Source organism: Typopeltis vanoorti, chromosome 21 (genome assembly GCF_054136105.1).
Source record: "Typopeltis vanoorti isolate ZY-2024b chromosome 21, IOZ_Tvanoo_1.0, whole genome shotgun sequence".
NCBI lineage: Eukaryota > Metazoa > Arthropoda > Arachnida > Uropygi > Thelyphonidae > Typopeltis > Typopeltis vanoorti.
In genome coordinates, this window is record NC_143569.1 from 90,585,968 (window position 1) to 90,608,047 (window position 22,080).

At 37.6% G+C, this 22,080-nt stretch overlaps 1 protein-coding gene across 3 annotated transcripts in view; it reads left to right on the forward strand.

Moving 5' to 3' along the window:
* Positions 1-22,080, forward strand: part of LOC150095098 (HEAT repeat-containing protein 5B) — a 665,516-nt gene that overhangs the window by 637,533 nt on the left and 5,903 nt on the right. For all 3 annotated transcript variants that reach the window (XM_090410861.1, XM_090410863.1, XM_090410862.1), the window contains one exon: positions 14,666-14,891. In XM_090410861.1, coding sequence (XP_090266987.1) covers positions 14,666-14,891 — 226 coding nt within the window. The remainder of the gene's footprint in view (positions 1-14,665; positions 14,892-22,080) is intronic.

The window sequence follows — 22,080 nt, forward strand, 5'->3', positions numbered from 1 at the left end:
GTGATGTCTGTTGGTTAACACATTCATGATTGGAAATCTCTCATTGCCCCCACCTTTACCTTCTGGTGGTGCTAGACAAAAACCCTGCCCTGCCACAATTTCCTGTTTGCATATTGGCAGACATGGCACAATATTGTGACAGGTCCTTCATTTGCAACCAAATCTGTTTGTTAGTGGGGTAAATGTATTTATTTTAGAATATATTTGAAAACAATAATTAAGGAGAATGCTATATTTGGTCGATATATTTGAATTACTAACAGCTGTGAATATGTGAACCATCATTAATGAGTTGTGAGAGAATGGTAAATATAAAGGAGAGAAAAAACAGGCATTTTTTCTCTGGTATATACATTTGGTAGCTTAATAAATAGCTATAGGGAGGGGCTAATCCAATGAACTAATAATGTTGCTCAGGTGATTGATTTGCCTAGGCATGGCAGGAATGCTTGTGGGTTGATAGAGCAGCAAATCATCTTGTATAAATTTGCTGTGCTTATTTATGTGTATTTATTTCTGTATTCTATTTATATTGAACTTGGCTTGCTAAGAATTTTCTTTTACTCGCTGATTCAGTATCAACTTTTGACATGTTAATACGAGGGGGGGGGGGGAGTTCTGAAAAGTTCTCAGCCTCGACCATAGATGGCAACACTATCAGCAAGATTTTTTTTTTTCGAAGTTGATACATTGGTCATAAGCATCAATGTGAAATTGCAAGTCATTCTATCAAGTAGAATTTACACAGCTGTCTGAAGCAAAAATGTTGTCTGTATCCCTTGAAATGGATAAAAATTCAGTATCGTGTGGTTATAAAATTCTTTGTAAAAGAAAATTTAAAGAAAAGGCAAAAGAAATTCATTCAAAGTTCATAAAAGTTTACGGGCGCTCTTCTCCTTCGTTTTCGACAAGAAATGGGCTGTCGAGTTTAAATGTGGCGGTACCAGCCTTGAAGATGATCCACGTAAAGGACATCCAAAAAACGTAACAACACCAGAAATCATTGATCAAGTGCATGATATGGTATTGGATGACTTGCAAATCAAGGTGCATGAAATTGCTGAGACTGTAGGCATTTCAGAAGAACGTGTAGGATATATTTGCATGAAGAATTGCAAATGAAAAAGCTTTGCGCAAGATGGCTGCTGTGCTTGTTCACAGCAGATCAAAAACGCACTCGCATGAAAATCTCTGAATAGTGCTTGAAGCATTTTAACAAGAATAAAACTGATTTCATGCATTGATTTAATACAATGAATGAGACTTGGATTCACCATTACACACCAGAATCCAAACAGGTCAAAATAGTGGACAGAAGCCGGTTATTCAGCGCCAAAGAAGACAAAGTCAGTTCCATCAGCAGGAAAGGTCATGGCATCGGTGTTTTGGGATGATAAAGGCATTTTGTTTATTAATTATCTTGAAAAGGGTAAAACAATAACTGGGGAATATTATTCCAATCTTTTAACCAAACTAAACGAAAAAATGCATGAGAAAAGACCTGGTCTGCAGAAGAAAAAAAATCATCTTTCATCAGGACAATGCACCTACCCACAAAGGTGTTTTAGCAATGAGAAAATTAAGGAATCTGCACTATGAATTATTGGAACATCCACCCTATTCCCCAGATTTGGCTCCCTCTGACTTCTGTCTCTTCCCAAAACTAAAACTCTTCCTCGCTGGTCACCTTTTTTCTTCGAATCAAGAGGCGATTACAGTTGTAGAGGGGTATTTTGCAGATCTTACGGAGAACCACTACAGTGATTGGATAATGGTATGCTGGGGCATCGCTGGAATAAATGTATTAGTCTTAAGGGAGATTATGTTAAAAAATAAAAATAATTTTGAAATTATAAGTTCGTTTTTTTCATTGTTAGGCCAAGAACTTTCCAGATCACCTTCGTATATAATTGATTTCTGATCATCATTGGAATTATTCACCCTTTGCAAATCGTGAGTTCATTATATAACTTTTTGTTTCTTTTTGTCAGCCCTTATCATGTCTTATCAATTATGGATATCTTCATGTGCTAGTATTTTGTTGGAGATCAACAGATGCATTCCACTTCTTATAATACATAGAAAGACTCATTTTTATTCAGAAATAGATGAATTTTTACTCCTGCATCTGTTCTTTCTTGAGACTCTATTTAAATATTTCTATAGCGTGATAAACATTACATCCCCAACAGACACTATAAATTAAAGATGCCAAGAAATTATATTTTTGATTTCATCCTTTATCCTAGTGTAAGCAAACAAAGTTTGCATGTGAAGTGACTTCACAACTGGGTTACTTGCATTTAGAGGGTAATGACTTCACATCAATTGCTTTAGTATCCCATAATGCAACACACAGCACATCTTTACAGACATGTATAATGCTATGCATTGTGAAACCACTACCCAGATTAGTTTTGACCTTTATTGAAGTCTCATCAGTGGGAGCCAGACCCAGAAGTGATACCAAGGTTAAAGTAATTCCGAAGTCATGTATACAAGTAGCCAAAAGGTGTCACATCTCTTATTACTAAAATACTCTGGATTAGAGATAGATGGGAAAAGTTTTTTCACTTGGTTACACTATAAATTAAAGATGCCAAGAAGTTATATTCTTGGTTTCATCCTTTATCCAAGTGTAAGCAAACAAAGTTTGGGTGCGAAGTCACGTCCGTAAAGATGTGTGTTGCATTATGGGATACTAAAGCAGTTGATGTGAAGTCATTAGCCTCTATACACAACTAGCCCAGTCATGAAGTGATTTCACATGCAAACTTTGTTTGCTTACACTTTGTTAAATGATGAAACCAAGAATATAATTTCTTGGCATCTTTAATGTGCAGTATAAGTAAGTGAAAAAAACTTTAAATGTCTATCCCTAATCCAGAGTATTTTAGTAATAAAGCGTGACACTGTTTGGTTATTTGCATATGAAAATATGACTTTTTTGTTACTTTAACCTCTGGATCCCACTGATGACATTTAATAATGTCGTGGGCTTGATTCCAGGGAGTACAGTGGTTCTGCTTGGTGGCAGGTTTTTGCCTGTCACCCATTGAGATTTAGAGTGATTTTGTAGATCATTCAGAGTTTTTGGAGAGGTATCCCCACACTTAAGCATATCTCAATAAAAGTCAAAATTGGTCTGGATAGTGGCCCCTCCCATAATGCATATCATTATACATGTCCTTAAGAATATGTGCATTGCATTATAGGATACTGAGGCAGTTGATGTGAAGTGATTTCACACAAAACGTTGTTTGCTTACACTTTGATAAATGATGAAACCAAGAATATAATTTCTTGGCATATTTAATTTATAGTATAACTGAGTGAAAAAACTTGCAGCAACAGACACTATACTGCAGAAGCAAGAAAAACAAGTAGTTTTAATATATATCGCTAAATACAGTACAGAGACTTACAGTCTATGCGCTTTATTTAATGAAAAACACATTCACTTTCACAGACATTATGCATGCAAGCAGAACATGTTTATTGTAGTACCAAACATACTAACTAAATACATTTGTACTAACATCTTTCAAATTTTCAGTTACAGAAAATATGTAGATAATGCAGTCATTGTGCACAGAAAACAAATGATTTATGTAAAGCAAATAAAGATGTGCGTGCATGCATGCACGCACGCACGCACATCTTTTTCCTGCCAACCTGTCACAGAACACTTGTTTTGCTAATCTTTCCTCTCCCATTCTATTTAGGTGACCATACCACTTGCAATTAGCTCTGTTAACACATTCCTGGATGCTAAGAATGTCAACTTAAGCATAGGCTATATAGATATTGCTCTCTTTTTTGTGTGTGCATCAGCTTTGTGTGAGCTTTTCTTTTTTGTGTATGTGTCAGCTTATTATATGCCTTTTCCAGATCTACAAAACTAGAGTAAAGAGTTGTTATAATATTCCTATGATTCTCAGTTATTTGTTATGAATTCAGAAATCTGGTCCTGTTGGAGGCTTAATGGATTTTTTACAACACTCAAAAAGAATTAAAATAGAATTTAATACTTCCTATATTTCGTCCTAGTCACTAGGACATCTACGGGGATTACAAAAACAATTAATGTAACATGCACACAAATATCATACAATACTAAACCCAACCACGTGGGTGACACCAAAGTCCTATCTAGGCGGAGCGCCCTCTAATGGCGGTAGTAGGTGGCCTGGAATGTAAGGTGGGACCTCTGGTGATGAGTGTTTCCCAAATCTTCGAAAGTTTAATGCAACCATGTTTATTAAAATTTGGTTGGTTTTTGAGAGCTGCTGCTGCTTCTAAGAAAAGTCTCTCTTTCTTGAATTTGCTGTGGTGGAGCATGATGGTTTTCTTCCATGATACCCTGTGGGTGGTGTCCAAAACATGGTCTGCCAAGCCTGAATGGCCATAGTTGTGTTTACAGATGTAAGACTTATGTTCCTCCAGGTGGATGGATGCTGATCTGCCTGTCTGTCCAAAGTACACCAGCTTACAGGAACAGGGTACTTTGTAAACTCCAGGCAGAGAGAGAGGAGGGACCTGATCTTTCGTAGAACGGATAAGGGTAGCAAGTTTGCGGTGGGGCTTATATGCTGTGTGTAGGTTGTACTTTTTTAGTATCTTGGCTATTTTTTCGGATGTGCCACGGATATAAGGTATGGTGATGGCATTTTTAAAATCTTGTTGACGAGAAGGACGGGGAATGGGGAGGAACTGATTCTTTTTTTGTTCCAGTTTCCACTGGAACAAAGATTGTGGGCTCTCTTGGTAAGAGTTTTAATAATGCCATATTGTTGAGAGGGGTGGTGGTGGTGGGAGAGTTTGTGAATGTATCTGCTTGTGTGTGTGTGGGTTTTCTGTATACAGTGAAGGCAAGTGTATCATTAGGCAGGCGTGTGACTAAGGTGTCTAGGAAGGGTAAACAATTGCTCTTTTCCTTTTCAATAGTAAACTGGATTCTTGGATGTACGCTATTGAGATGACTGAGGAAGGAGTGTAACGTGTCTGGGCCATGAGGCCAAATAGAGAACACATCATCTACATATCTTAGCCAGATAGAAGGTTTGAGTGGGGTTGAGTCTATGGCTCATTTTTCGAAATCTTCCATATAGAAATTGGCAAGGGGGGGGGTGAGAGGGGTTACCCTTGGCAGTTCCCTCTATCTGCTTGTAGATTTTGTTCTTCCAAGAGAAATACCCAGAGTTAATGGCAAAGGAAAAGAGATCTAAGATGTCAGAGGGAAAAACCTTTTCTAAGAGAGAGATAAGGTGTCAGTTAAGGAAATATTGGTAAACAAAGAAGAGATATCAGAGCTTACCAATATGTCTGCATTATTTAGGGTTAAATTTTCTGTGAGGGCTTTAAAGTGGGTCGAGTTTTTTATACAGGAAGTGGACCTTCCGGTGAGGGGGGGTCAGAGAGTTGGCCAGCTATTCAGACAGTCTGTAGCAAGGTGCATTGGTGGCATCTACTATAGGCCTGAGTGGGGAATTGGGTTTGTGGATTTTTGGTAAACTGTATATTCGGGGGGGGGGGGGGAGTGGAAAGGTTTAAGTTTTTTCGTGATGTCAGGGGGCCAGGAGGTTACTTTTTTAAGTAAGATTTTTAATTTCTTAACTTGTGTTTTTGTGGGGTCGTGTTCTAGCGGGATGCAGGTAGTGGGATCGCGGAGGATAATGTTAAGAAAACAAAAACACAAGTTAAGAAATTAAAAATCTTACTTAAAAAAGTAACCTCCTGGCCTCCTGACGTCCGCTCCCCCCCCCCCCCACGAATATACAGTCTACCAAAAATCCACAAACCCAATTCCCCACTCAGGCCTATAGTAGATGCCACTAACGCACCTTGCTACAGACTGTCTGAACAGCTGGCCAATTCTCTGACCCCCCCCCCTCACTGGAAGGTCCACTTCCTATATAAAAAACTCGACCCACTTTAAAGCCCTCACAGAAAATTTAACCCTAAATAATGCAGACATATTGGTAAGCTTTGATATCTCCTCTTTGTTTACCAATATTCTCTTAACTGACACCTTATCTCTCTTAGAAAACGTTTTCCCTCTGACATCTTAGATCTCTTTTCCTTTGCCATTAACTCTGGGTATTTCTCTTGGAAGAACAAAATCTACAAGCAGATAGAGGGAACTGCAATGGGTACCCCCCCCCCTTGCCAATTTCTATATGGAAGATTTCGAAAAACGAGCCATAGACTCAGCCCCACTCAAACCTTCTATCTGGCTAAGATATGTAGATGATGTGTTCTCTATTTGGCCTCATGGCCCAGAGAACACATCATCTACATATCTTAGCCAGATAGAAGGTTTGAGTGGGGCTAGACTCCTTCCTCAGTCATCTCAATAGCCTACATCCAAGAATCCAGTTTACTATGGAAAAGGAAAAGAACAATTGTTTACCCTTCCTAGACACCTTAGTCATACGCCTGCCTAATGATACACTTGCCTTCACTGTATACAGAAAACCCCCCCACACACACACAGGCAGATACATTCACTAAACATTAAAACTCTTACCAAGAGAGCTCACAATCTTTGTTCCAGTGGTACCGCCCTCACTACTGAGCTTAACCACATACACAGCACTTTCCTCTCCAATGGCTACAGCGAACACAGTATCAAAAAAATAATCAGTTCCTTCCCCATTCCCCATCCTTCTCGTCAACAAGATTTTAAAAATGCTATCACCATACCTTATATCCATGGCACATCCGAAAAAATAGCTAAGATACTAAAAAAGTACAACCTACACACAGCATATAAGCCCCACCGCAAACTTGCTACCCTTATCCATTCTACGAAAGATCAGCTCCCTCCTCTCTCTCTCTCTCTGCCTGGAGTTTACAGAGTACCCTGTTCCTGTAAGCTGGCGTACTTTGGACAGACAGGCAGATCAGCATCCATCCACCTGGAGGAACATAAGTCTTACATCTGTAAACACAACTATGGCCATTCAGGCTTGGCAGACCATGTTTTGGACACCACCCACAGGGTATCATGGAAGAAAACCATCATGCTTCACCACAGCAAATTCAAGAAAGAGAGACTTTTCTTAGAAGTAGCAGCAGCTCTCAAAAACCAACCAAATCTTAATAAATATGGTTACATTAAGCTTCCGAAGATTTGGGAAACACTCATCACCTAAGCGGTGCCACCTTACATTCCAGGCCACCCCCTACCGCCCTTAGAGGGCGCTCCACCTAAATAGGACTTTAGTGTCACCCACGTAGTTGGGCTTATTATTGTATGATATTTGTGTGCATGTTACATTAATTGTTTTTGTAATCCCCGTAGATGTCCTAGTGACTAGGATGAAATATAGGAAGTATTAAATTCTATTTAATTCTTTTTGAGCGTTGTAAAAAATCCATTAAGCCTGCAACATGATGTTCTCACAGCACGCACTTAAGCCTCTACACACGAAATCTGGTCCTGAAAGCTGCTATAAATTTCAGATGATTGGAATAGAGCTCTCATGGTATCCACTTATAAAAAAGGAAATAGTATTGAATGTAAAAATTAAAATTACAGAAGATTTTCTTTAATCGGTGTTTCTGGTAAGATTTTTGCAGGCATACTTGAGGCTAAGAAAAATTGTGGAAGATAAACTCGAAGAGAACATTAGAATAAGAGCACAATTTACAGTAAAGAATTTATTTAAAGTAAAAATTAAATGTAAATATTTTGGTGGGTATTGAGTGAATGGAAAATTGGAAAATCTGCATAATCACAAGAGTACTAAATTAAAAACTATTGTACTACTAAATGGTCTGCCCAAACTACATAAATCTGGATATATACCATCTTAGACCAATCGCTGACACTCAAAAAAAAGTCTTACATGCAAAATTTCTATATTCCTTTCCACCCTCCTGACACCACTTGCCAGCCATTCATCTTTTAAAAAAAAAAAAATACTGCCAACTTCATCTTAAGAATTAAAGAATTAAAACTCAATTGAAATGATCTAATTGTTGGTTTTGACATTAAACAATGTTGTTCTTAAGAGAACCACCTTGAACTTCTGTCCTCTAAATTCCATCAGACATTTTTTTTTTTTTAATTTGTTATGAATTCTGGATATTTTAGTAGGAATGGGAACTCATTATACAAATGGAGAGAATTGTGATTGGTCTTACATTGTCTCTAAATCTGGCCATCTTTTTATTAAGATCTGTGTTTAATATATATTGACAATTTAGGTTCAAATATCAAGGTTAAAATCTTTGTTGATATTATAATTATTATTATTATTATTATCCAAGACCACATGAAGTCAAAGATTCATCTAGGAGGTCCTTTTATCAAACACATAGCTCATCATACCGTGCTTTAAACACACTCAAATTCTCTGCAGACACCACACTCTCAGGCAAGGCATTCCAATCATTCACAACTCTGCATGAAAAAAACCTGCTTCTCACTTCCCTACTCACACCTTCCTTATACAGCTTCCAGGGATGACCTCTGGTTCTCCCATGATCTCCCACCATTTTCTGTAGAACCTCTCCAGCATTGATCCTATAACAACCCCTTACCAACTTGTTGGCCTCTATCTTATCTCCCCTCTTCCTCCTGTCCACCAGACTCTGCAAATTACATCTTCTCAATCTTTCCTCATACTCGACATTCCAGAGGTCAGAAACTACCTTAGTCAGTCGCCTCTGGACCTTCTCCAACATCTCTTCGTCCTTCTGAAAACCAGGTGACCAAATCTGGGCACAATAGTCCATGTGTGGCCTAATCAAAGCCTTATACAATGGAACAAGAATCTCCCTACTTTTACAAGTCAGTGTCCTCCACATCATTCCCACAACACAAGCCTTTGTGTTGTCTTCACAATTTTGGCTGTGTCCCCTAAATTTCAGATCCTTATCCACTGTTACCCCGAGATCTCTTATTTCCTCCACCTCCGACAATATAACCTCACCAAGCATAAATTCTGCATCCCATTTTTGTTTTCCAAATTTTAAAACCTTGCATTTTGAAACGTTGAACTCGCATCCCTATTCCCATGCCCAATCACTCAATTTATTCAAGTCTTCTTGTAAGACCACAGCATCCTCTCTACTCTTCATGGTTCGTCCAAACTTTGTATCATCTGTAAACAACTGAATATCTCCATCCAAATCTTCACCAATATCATTAATATACAAGTTAAACAGCAATGGCCCTAAAACAGATCCCTGAGGCACACCACTAGTAACTTTCCTTTTCCTGGATATCACTCCCCCATACACAACTTGTTGATACCTATCAGATAGCCAGTCTCCAATCCAACACCAATCTAATATCCAACCCCATCCACTCCAGTTTGACTATCAACTTATCATGGTAATCTATCAAAAGCCTTTGCAAAATCTAAGTATATAACTGTGTATCCTTCTCCTCTGTCCATGGAAACAGTCACTTTATTGTAATAAGTAAGTAGATTACTAAAACATGACCTCCCTTTACAAATCCATGCTCTCCATCAAAGATAATACCATTGTTGTCAACCCAAGTCTGGATCCTAGTTCTCACATGCTTCTCCAACAACTTAACTATAACACCTGACACACAGATAGGCCTATAGTTTGATGCTTGAGTTCTATCACCTCCTTTATGAAGTGGCACAATCTTGCTCTCCTTCCACTCCTTAGGAACTTGACCGAGTGCAAGACATGTATTAAAAAAAATACATCAAGGCCGGCATCAACTCTCTGGCACATTCCTTCAGTATACGTGGTGATATATTATCAAGCCCCACAGCCTTATTTACATCTAGTTTGCTCAACTCCCCCATACACCTCTTGCTCACTTACAGTCAGTCTCTCTTTCCCATCATCAACTGCTCTCAATCTCTCCATGAAGTCACATTCACAAGATTGAAAGACCTTTATGAACATTAAGTATCTCCACCACACCTTCTGCAATAGCTGTCTTTATACCATTTTCTCCAATCAATGTCATCCTTCCATAATCATTCTTTCTTTTGCTGGCTACATATTGAAAGAACTCTTTAGGATTCTGTTTGGCTTTATTAGCTAACTGCTGTTCATACCTCTCTTTAGCTACCCTCACCAATCAAGTCACCCACCTTGCCTGGTCTTTGTAGTCTTCATGGAGTTGGTTATTTCCACTTCTCTTATGCTGCCTCCATAATGCCCTTTTTCTCTGTATCGCATGCTTAATCTCTTTATTCATCCATTTCACACCTACCTTATTTAATCTTGGAATACATTTAGACATTGCATCTACTAGGTAGTTTTTGAAAATCCCCCAAGCTGCATTGATCTCTTTTCCAGCTAACTCCTCATTCCATGCTACACCTGCAAGCTGTCTCCTAAGCTCTTCATAATCCCCCCCCCCTTGTAGTTCCACATATACCCTTTTCTTACAGAGGTCCTCACACTGCTAGCAACCACCCAGGTAATCACCTCATGGTCACTCTCACCACTTGGTGAGTGATTTGACACCTCATTTATAATTACATCCTCTGATGAGATGACCAAATCCAAGACCCTCAATCCTCGTGTGCTCTCTGTTACATACTGTCTGAGGTAGTTATCCCTCAAAAACTCAAGAAATCCATTTTCTTTACTTCCAGTTGCTATCTCATTATTCCAGTCTATATTGCCATAATTAAAATTGCCCATTATGATCACCCTTTTCTTATTTGCTTGGCTAATTTGATTATACATTTCATTATCACTGCCATCCACATTACCTGGTCTGTAACAACATCCAACCAAGTATTTGATTCCATTCACCTCTATCTCACACCATACTGCCTCAAAACCACTGGCACTATTTCCGTCTTGCATCTCTACTTTGTATGGACATAACGCTTTCTCTGTCATCACGAAACACATCATACCCTTCCATCTCTATTCCTGTCAGAATGTTGTCCTCATTTAACCATGTCTCACTTATTCCAACAATTTTTGAGTGAACAGACTCAATTAGTGCAACCATTTCATTTGCCTTGTTTCTTACACTTCTAGAATTTGTATATAAACACAACAGCTCATTCCTGGATCTATAGCTAGTTCCACTGATAACACTCATTCGATGTGATCTCTCCATGCTCAACTGGGGCCATTTCGCTTTCCGCTTATTCATTTTAGAACCCTTTTTAATTCCAACTGTTTCCTCTTGATCCCAGGTCATCCCACTGTCTTGGACATTTCTGTACTCTATTGTTTCTTCCTCCACTGGTGGCTACTCTTTGACCAGGCATCTAGCCTTTCGCAGGGATCGGGGTCAGCTACACTGTTGGACACGTTGTCAGACGTGCCTTGAAATTCTTTCTGGAACATTTGAAGAGGAAGGCTTGTCACCCATCGACGTAGTTCCGACGATGGGTGACAAACTTCCAGTCACATGCCCCGAGTCATCGCCTCATCTCCTCTCTTTCCATACAGCCGATAAGGGAACCAAAACACCAGCAGTAGTAGTTGTAGTAACCCCTCTTTTCTCTTCTCCTTTCAGCCTCTTAAATAAGCTCCTTGCTCTTTGTTCCCACTCCAGAGTGTTTGTGATTACCCATCGGTGCAGTGACGTCACTCCGGTCTTCTCACCAAAAGTCTTTGTTTCAGGCACTCAACTTATTCGCAAGTTGTTGTGAACCTTTCGGATACACTATTCTTTTTTGCTGACTCACTGTGTTAATATCACTTAATCCATTTTCTCTAATTTTAAGTACAATATTCAAACAGGAAATATCTAACACATTTCACAAGGCAGTTAGTTTATATTCAGACAAAAAAATCTTACATAATTTTTCTATATTATTTACATTTGAAGCCCTTGTAAAATTGAGCTCGACAAATTAAGTATATTAACTTATCGAGCGAGACTTTACACTATCCATAACCAAGGTGACAACATTCTTGCCTCCAATTGGCAAAAGTGACCATGCAGTCTTGACTTGGGAGATTGTAAAACATGAGGAATATCCTATCAAGAAGGGGTATTTGTGGAACTACAAGGCAGATGATTATGACATACTTAGGAAAAACCTTAAATCTGTACCTTGGCATAAAGCACTGCAGAAAATAAGGATGTTAATAATGCATGGAATACAGTTAAGAGTCATCCAGAGGAGTTAGATGGATGAGTAATATCATTAAGCTCGAGCTGCAGAAGAAGAAAATGCTACGGAAGGTATATATAAAGAGAAAGGTGACCAGCAAACTCATGAACAGTACAAGGCTCGACAAGAAAGGTGACCAGAATTGCAAGGAAGGCAAAATCAGATTATGAGAAGAATCTAACCGAGAAGACCAAAGGAAATCATATAGAGTTCTTTCGTTATGTGGCAAGTGGGAGGAAGAATGACTATGGAAGATTAACCTTAGTGAGTGATGATGGTCACAAGGGGACAGAAGCGGATAAAATAGTTGAGTTACTGATTGACCACTTTGCAAGGATATATCATCCTAGTGAGGGTATTGCTTTACCCTATGTGACAGACACTAATGTGGGAACAGAGGTGGATGAATTGGAGGTTCTTATGATAGTGCAGAATCTCAGTGTAAATATAGCTGTGAGATTAGATGGAATATCAGCTCGGGTTTTGCGAGAATGTGCAATGGAACTGGTAATGCCTCTGACTAGGCTCTTTAATTTAAGTCTCAGCTCTAATAGAGTTCCAAAGAAGTGGAAAGAGGACAAAATAATTCCCTTCCATAAGGGAGGTTCTAAGACTGCAGTAGGAAATTCTTAACCAATCAGTATCTCAGGTGTGGTGGTAAAAGTACTAGAAAAATTGGTCAAAAAGAGAATTCAAGAATGGGTAGATAAAAATATGATACTGTATGAGGGTCAACATGGCTTTGTGAATGATCAGTCATGCCTTAGTAATTTACTAACTTTTTATAATAGAGTAACAGCTGAGTTGGATAAAGGAAATGGCTACACGATGATTTTGCAAAGACATCTGACAGGATACCACGTGGAACTCTGTTACACAAATTAGAACAAAGGGGATGCATATGATACTGGTTAAGTGGGTAAAAGGGCAGTCTTATGGGCAGGTTTCAAAAAGTGGCATATGGAGGGGCAGAATCAAGGTGAAAACAGGTTACTAGTGGTGTGCTGCAAGGTTCAGTGCTGGGACACAGATTACAAGCTGTGTATCACATTGATGGCACTGTACTCCTGAAAATAGATGAAGCTAGAGATTTAGGAGTCGTGGTGCTAGACAGAGAGTTTAGAGGACATGTTGCTAAGGTAGCCCATAAGATTACTTGGCTATTGAAGAACCCATTAACAAGTAGAGATAAGGAAGTTGTCATTCCTCTTTATAAGGCCTGGATATACCCACATCTGGATTTACTGTGCTGAAGTCTTGTCTCCTGGGTTTCTTGGGAATGAGGAAGCAGCGAGGAGTATTCAGAGGCTAGTGACCGAGATGGTGAGTGGTCTGTGGAATGTTCCCTATCAGGAGATTGATGGTGTGTGGATTGCAGAAGTTGGTTTATAGGAGAAAAAAAGGGGATATGATAGAAACATTTAAGTTGCTTAAAGGTTTTATAGGATAGATGCAAGGGAAATGTTTCAACACTTGGCTAGAAGGACCAGAACAATGGGTCATCCCTGGAAGTTGAATAAAGATGTGATTAGTAGGGGTGTGAGGACTAGATTTTTTGCTTGGAGGGTTGTGTGAGTGGAATGGGTTACCAGGCATAATATTATAAGACAACTAGTAAGATGAAGAATATTTTGATATGCTTATATATCATTTTTGAGGCCAATATTGGATGATGGCTCTCTATGTTAGTCTTGGAAATTCTTAATAGATGCTGACAGAATCAGGTGTTTTCAGAGTAAATTCCCTATGTGTATTTTCTCTCCAAAACTTGAGTAGTTTCTGTTGTAGTTTAAATTAAGTAACAAGAGGAGAGGAGTTGGCTGAGCTAGACCCTATTAAAGAGTGCAGTAAGAAGTTAATGAAGTGAAAAATTTAAACTTAATACAAGGATTCGTTTTTCCATCCATTTTACAAAATATATTAGCACCTGGTTTGTGTTGTCTGTATGAGTACTTCTGGCTGAGTACATTTTACTGAATCTGATATGTGGTATAATTACAAAAATCTGTCAGTCCATTCTGAATTTTGTTTTAATTGGACAATTTGTAAGAGTTATATCTGTATTGCAGTAACTCTTTGTTAGCTTGATGAAATGTAATAAAATTGTGCATCTAGGATATCCACAAGTAGATCCAAAGAGGATCAGTTTTGGTTTCAGTCAGATCAGTCATTTAATGATTCATTTGAAAAATTCTGCCAAAATTGGCAAAATTTTTCAAAATGGTTCAAACTGATAATAATAACCCAGACTGGCTACAGAATTTAATGAAATGTCATATTCAGGATATCAGTAAGTTAAGAAAATGACTTAATGAATAAACACACTATAACCTTTAACAACCTTTGAGAATTTGACCTCATGAGTTCAAGCTGTTCTGGTGACTAAAGTAGGTGCCTCACTTGGCAGAGACATTTAATAAACTGGCCACTTATTGTACATGGAGATTGTATATTTGTGTTTTCAGAGTAAATATTGTATATTACTCTGAATAATTTGTGTATATTGTATGTTTGTGTTGTGATGATAATAATTCAATACTTTTGGACTTATTTTTATAATAACATTTTTTTTCCAGTTGCAAATAAAGTGTATTCAAACTCTTCAGTCCATTTTTCAACACAAAGACCGTGCCATTGCCACAATATACATCCATAATTTGGCTCCACGAGTGGTGGAACTTATAGGAAAGATTGCCACTCAGTTATCCTCCCGGAATTCCTTGCTGGATGATAACTTGATTATTATTCTTGAATGTCTACAAACATTGGAAATATTAGTTACAGTAGCTCCTTCTGATAACAGTAAGAATATTAACAGTATACCAATAATTAATATTTGACTAATATAACTAATTTTATCATCTATTTCTTAAACTTTTTTTATTCATAAAATTTATAGCTATTCTTTTTTTAAATTTCCAAGAAAAGTTATATCTTCATAAGACAAAGATATGATGTGCTTAGGGATTGAAGCAAAAGATACCATAATGCAACTGTTGTAATTTTTTTTTTTTTTGATTTATTGTCATAACTCTAACGAACTTCAAAGACACAAATTTAAATTGCGAGATAATGTCCCTGCTCTAATAAAGTTTGATTGACCAGCACAAATAGATGCTTGACAAATGGTTCCAAAAATATTTCTTAATATTTCCATGAAACTATTTGCAAAAGAAAGGCCATTTTGTGAAATAAACTCCATCCATAGCCTAGTTCATTATTTTTGAATATAACTAAAACATGAATATCCATTTTCAAATACAGTGTATTTGAAAATGGATATTCAGTGTTTCAAAAGGCTATCTAGAATCAGCTTTGTTCTAGAAGAAAAGGGTGGAAGTATATTTTAATAAAGTTATCACCCTTTCTTCAAGTTTTTCCACAGTTTGATGATGTTTTATGATGTCTCACATATTCAGAACTGATTCATATTAGGATCCAAATATGAATTATGTGCTCATCTCAAGTAGAGTGATGTGGGCAAATATCAGAATGGGGAATTGGACAATGAGACTTATTTGTGCCTATGGTCCCACAGAAGGTTCTACTAAGGTAGAAGGGGAGGAATTTTTTGATGCTTTAGAAAAAGGAAAAGTTGGTCCTTGTTGGGGATCTAAATAGCAGAGTAGGAAATGATTGTCAGATGTACAAAAATATTTTGAGAAAAGAGCAAAGCTAATAATAATCGCAAATACCTGTTGGATTTCTGCTCAGGACATGGACTGGTTATTACTAACACCATGTTCCAACATAAAAATGTGCACAAATTCACATGGAGAGAAGAGTCAAGGAACAAGAAAATTCTCATTGACTATGTTATCGTTGATAGTGATGTTTTCTCTCTGGTGCAGGACACCAGAGTGTACAGAGGATTTGAAATTGGAAATGATCACTATTTAGTCTTGAGCAGGATAAAACTGAATTTCATATTGAAAACAATAACACGTAAGAAAGTTTTAAAGCGAATAAAAGTTGAGCAACTCTGGGATGTGAACTGTAGACTAAAATACATAAAGCTTATTGAAGAAAAAATGAAAGAGTTTGAGAACAGGAACCAAACCTTGGAGATTTAGTGGCATGCCTTGAAGAAAACCCTGATTGATTCAGCCAGCATGTGGTGAGGTTGTCTGCAAGAATAGAAAATCAGATCGCCATGGTGGACACAGGAAGTTAAAAAGGCAGTGAAGGACAAGAAGAAAGCATATCAAAAGTTCCTGGCAAATAAGTCAGCTTGTGCTCTTAGAGAATACAGAGACAAATGTAAGAAACTTAAACACTGTGTAAAACTAGCTAAACAAAAGTCATGGGAGGACTTTGGCAAGAACATAGAAAATAAATATCAAAAAGGTGGCAAAATAAGCTGGAGGTTGTTGAAGAAGCTTAGAAATGGAGGAAAGAGTGCTGTAAAAGGAATTAGAGATGATAAAGGTGACATGAAAACGGAAGAAAAAGATATCCTTGAAGTATGGAGTAACTACTTCGAAAAAGTGCTAAATGAAACAAGCAGTGATGGCACAGGGGTGAAAAACACTCAACAGGCACACAGTCAGGAATATATATCCATAGTTGAAGTGGAAAAAGCCATCAAAGACTTGAAATGTGGAAAGGCAGCAGGAGTAGATGATATTCAACCAGAAATGCTGAAGTATGGTGGTATAAAAGTCTTACAGTGGCTGCACTGCATAGTTCAAAAGGCTTGGACAGAGGGGCAAATTCCCGATGATTGCAGTAGAGCTCTCATAGTACCCATGTATAAAAAGGGAAATAAAACTGAATGTGAGAATTACAGAGGTATTTCCCTACTGAGTGTTCCTGGCAAGATTTATGCAAGTATACTTGAGTAAACGGTTGAAAAGAATTGTGGAAGAAAAGCATGGTGAAAAACAAGCTGGATTCAGGCCAAATAGAGGCTGTCGGGATCAGATCTTCACTTTACAACAAATAGTGGAGAAATCATGGGAAATCAAGAAAGATCTGTATTTAAGGTTTGTCGATCTGGAAAAGGCATATGACAAGGTGTCAAGAGAGAAGTTATTCAATTCTCTACAGTTATATGATGTCAATGGAGCATTATATCAAGCAATACTTAGTCTTTATTTGAGTTATAAGTCAGCAGTTAGAATTGAAGGAAGTATAGGAAGATGGTTTAATGTTAAATCTGGTGTGAGACAAGGATGTGCATTATCCCCTCTGTTATTTATTATTTATATGGATCACATTATGAAGGAAAGTGGTATTAAAAATGATATCAGTATTGGAGATGTTAATGTCAGCTCTTTGCTTTATGTGGACAATGTTATACTTCTAAATAAATCCGCTACAAGTTTGCAAGATTCCTTGACTAAATTGAATAAATGTTGTAATAGATATGGTCAGCAATAAAAAGACAATGCCAATGAAAATAGGTAGAATCGTTGAAAATGTCAACTGCGTTGTGAACGAAGAACCTGTGGAACGAGTAAAACATTTCAACTACTTAGGCACGATTTTTAGTGAAGATGGTAAATTAAATATGGAAATAGATAACAGAATCATCAAAGCTGGTATGGTAGGAAGTCAATTGAATAAATTCATATGGAATAAGAGAGAAATTAGTCAGAACACTAAATTAGCTGTATACAAGACAGTATTCAAACCAGAGAGCTTGGTCAGAAGTAAAACACTTGACCAAAGACTAGAGAACGCAGATATGAGAGTACTGAGAAAGATTGGAGGCATGAACAGATGGCATCAATGGCAATATCATGTAAAAAACGAGGATATTAGGAAAGAACTTTACATTGTCAGCATCCAGGAATGCGTTAGCAGAGCTAATCTCAGGTGGTATGGTCACTTAAACAGAATGGGCAAGGAAAGATTAGCAAAACAAGTGTTCTCTGCCAGGTTGGCAGGAAAACGACCCAGAGGAAGACGAAGATATATGTGGATTGATTCAGTACAAAGTGCCTTAGACGATAGAAATATAAGATCTGATAATGTTGGAGTCTTGACAAGTAACAGACTGATTTGGAGGAAAATTGTAGATAGGAAGCTAGTAATGATGTAAATTTTTCGTGTAGTACTATTATATCCTATACACCCCCTTGAGGGTACCTGTCAGGAATTTGATGATGATGATGATTGTACTTACCAGCAGAGAGTAGTAATAGCTTGCCATATGGTTTAAATATTATTATATGAGCAATATTTGAATCACATTCTTCACAGTGATTTGAATCACAGTGGATAAGACAAAATTCAACTTAGTATGATATACTCTCATTTGCAAATTGCCATTCTGTAAAAGTATTTGTACATTATTAATGAAAGTTACCTACTGTTTTGGATAGTATGATATCCATAGCTCAGTCAATGTCAACAATGCCTTTGATTTGATTCAAATCCAGCTAAGATGTAAAGACCCTTTAAAAAGACTTTTCAACTGAAGGTGAATCATCCGGTCTCATATGGAAATAGCAGGATCTTCTCTCCTGGAAACCCTAGTTTTTCATCCCACAAGACACAAACCAGCCAGTGAATGCACACAGTTACATAACATACATACATAGTTACATACATAACAGACAATGTTGAGAGGATAGCACCTTATTATAAAATGAATTAGGTGATGGTCAAGTAACTCGGCTATGAGAGTCCATTAAATCCGATATTTTAAGAAGAAAATGAAGGTATTTAAATATATGTTATTTGGTTGTATTTAAATTTCAGATACTGTATATTGGTTATTATAAATTATTTGGCTGACTGATGATGATTATTTTTTTTTTTTTTTTTAGATACATACATGAAACAAAAGCAAACAAGATGACTCATCACGTTTTATCTTATAACCCTGAACTGAACATATTGAACATGAGTCCCAAAAGCAAATGGCAATGTTATTTGTAGTCTTATGGACACGGTGTATGATAACAATACTCTCCAGAAGAAAGTATGGGATGGAATCCTAAATCTGTCTGATTCAGAAGTTGTTGCAACATCCCTTTATGAACCCTTTGTAAATAAGGGGTTCGTAAAAGACTCTCCTTATCTTTCAGTTTTCATGTTGCTTTTATCATCTATGATTCCTTTTACAAAACTCTTTCTCCATTTCTAAGCTTTCAATAGCCTCCAGAACAATTTGCTGCCATCCATTTTTCTCCCTGATACCTTCTCTTCCCATGACTTTTGTTTAGCTACTTTTACACATAGCTTGGCTCTCTTACATTTTTCTCTGTATGCTTTTATTGCATCTGCTGACTTATTTGCTAGGAACTTTTGAGTTCTTATTTCTCTGGAATTCTAGCTGAATCAATCGATTCTTTCTTTACAGTTTGCCACTGAGACTCCAAGATTTGGTTCTTGTTTTTGAATTGTTTTATTTTTTCTTCAATAATGTTTGTATGGTTGAGTCTACAGTTTACCTGTAAAAGCTGCTCAACTTTAATTCTTTCTAAAACTTTCTTACATTCTGTTCTTTTTCACTGTGATATTCATTTTAATGCTACTTAAAACTAAGGGGTGGTCACTTTCTATTTCAGATTCTTTTATACATTCTTCAATCCTTAACCAACATAAAGATATCACTGTCAACAATGATATAGTCAATGGGGCTTTTCTTATTTCTTATATGTTCTCTTCAAGTTTCAGATCCTTTGTACATTCTTCTATCCTGAACAAGCATAAAGATATCACTTTTATGTTGTCAGCTGTCACCTCTAGTGACTTGAAAAATTCCTCCGCCTCTTCCTTAGGAGAACCTTCTTTGGGACTAACATCCATTTCTCCATTGTGAAGTTCACCCACATAACTCTACTTGAAATTGCCTTCTAATCAAGAAGTTCATTTTCATCTTTGGTGTTGAATGCTATTGCTACTCCTTCCTTTCCTATATCATTATTGCTCAAATATAACAACCTATATTTATTATTTAGCAAGAGCTCACCTGTTTTTGTCTTCTTTGTCTCAGTAATGCCAGTTATGTCCAAGTGATACTTTTCCAGTTCTTCTACAAGTTCAATTTCCTTTCCATTAATACTCCTTACATTAACAATTCCTATCTTGAATACTTCTGATACTTAGATTGTTCCTTCTTCTTCCATGTGTCGAGTTTGAGTTTGTTGCAGTAGCTGACTTTTCACTGCTCTATCTGGTTCCCTGTTGCCGACCTGGTTGGCCAAGCAGTTAGCATATCTGCTCTCCAGCCAAAAGGCTGCAGGTTCGTATCCCACTGTGGGCATGAATGTTTGTCTGTGAAAATACTAGTGGTGGTAGATGGCATTGGTGTAGGATTATTATTATTACAGGTATCTCCATGGAGTCAGTAGACTCATCGCAGGAGACTCAAACTATCAAAACAATATATGTCATTCATTTACAGACGAAGAACTCACAACTGAGTCAGGCAATGTATTCCACTCATTCACCACCCTCCAGGTGAAAAACCTCGTTCTCACGCCCTTGTTAACCACACTTTTCCTTAATTTTCAGGGATGACCTCTTGTTCTTCCATCACTATCACACAGCTGAAACATTACCCTTGTATCAATCTTATAAAAACCTTTTAGTAATTTAAACGTTTCTATCATATCCCCTCTTCTCTGCCTATCAACCAACCTCTGCAATCCACAAGCTCTCAATCTAGGGAGCATTTTTTACAACACTCACCAACTTCACTCTCTTCTGAACCCTTTCCACAGTCTCCTCATCTCCAAGGAATCCAGGTGACCAGACCTGAGCACAGTAATCCAAATGTGGAAGTATCAAGGCTTTATAAAGGGGAATAATAACCTCTTTATCTCTGGATGTTAGTGTGTTCCTCAATAACCAAGTAATCCTATATGCAATCTTAGATACCTTAGCAATGTGTCCTCTGAACTTCATCTCCCTATCTACCAACACCCCTAAGTCCCTAGCCTCATCAATCTCTTGGAGTACCATTCCATCAATGTAGTACACAGCTGGTAATCTTTTAATCCCAAAATGCATAATTTTCCACTTTTCCACATTGAACTGACATCCATTTCCTTTTGCCCATTTTACCAGCTTATTTAAATCATCCTGCAAACTCTCAACATCAGCTTGATTTTTTATTGCGCTACCCAACTTTGCATCATCAGCAAACAACTGAACATCTCCCTTTAAGCCATTTCCTATATCATTTATGTACAAATTAAACAACAAAGACCCGAGCACAGAGCCCTGAGGCACACCACTGGTCACCTGCCTCATCCTGGACTCTTCTCCTCCATACACCACCTTCTGGTATCTTTCCCTAAGCCATTCTCTTATTCATATCACCAGTTTAGTATCCATCCCCATCTGCTCCAATTTGCACAGCAGTATTCCATTGGGTATTCTGTCAAAAGCCTTATCAAAATCCAGAAGTACCACTGTGTAGCCATTTTGTTTGTCCAACTCAGATGTCATTCTATTATAAAAAGCTAATAAATTGCTAAGGCAGGATCGACCTTTAACAAAACCATGTTGGACCCTATAGTGTATCATATCCTGATCCACCCATACTTGAATTTTATCTTTAACCAACTTTTCCAATACTTTTATCACCACTCCTGAGATAGCGATTGGTCTGTAATTAACTACCCCAGTTTTAGAGCCATCTTTATGCAAAGGAACTACTTTGCCTTCCTTCCACTCCTTAGGGACCATACCACAGTTCAAACTTAAGTTAATAACCAAGTAAGATGCGTTGAAAATTCCTTTGCACATTCACGCGACACCCGAGCTGATATTCCATCTAAACCTACAGCAGTGTTCGCATTTAAATTTTGCAATATACTAAGTACCTTTGATTTCTTAACTTCAATTTTCACATTAGTTATTGCTGCAGGCACAGAGATATTCTCACTTGGGTGATAGACTTTTGAAAAGTGATCACTCTGTAACTCTACTATTACATCTGAATTGGTCACCTCAATACCATCAGCACCCACTAAGGTTATCCTTCTGAAGTCATTCTTCCTTTTACTTGCTACATAGTGGAAGAACTCTT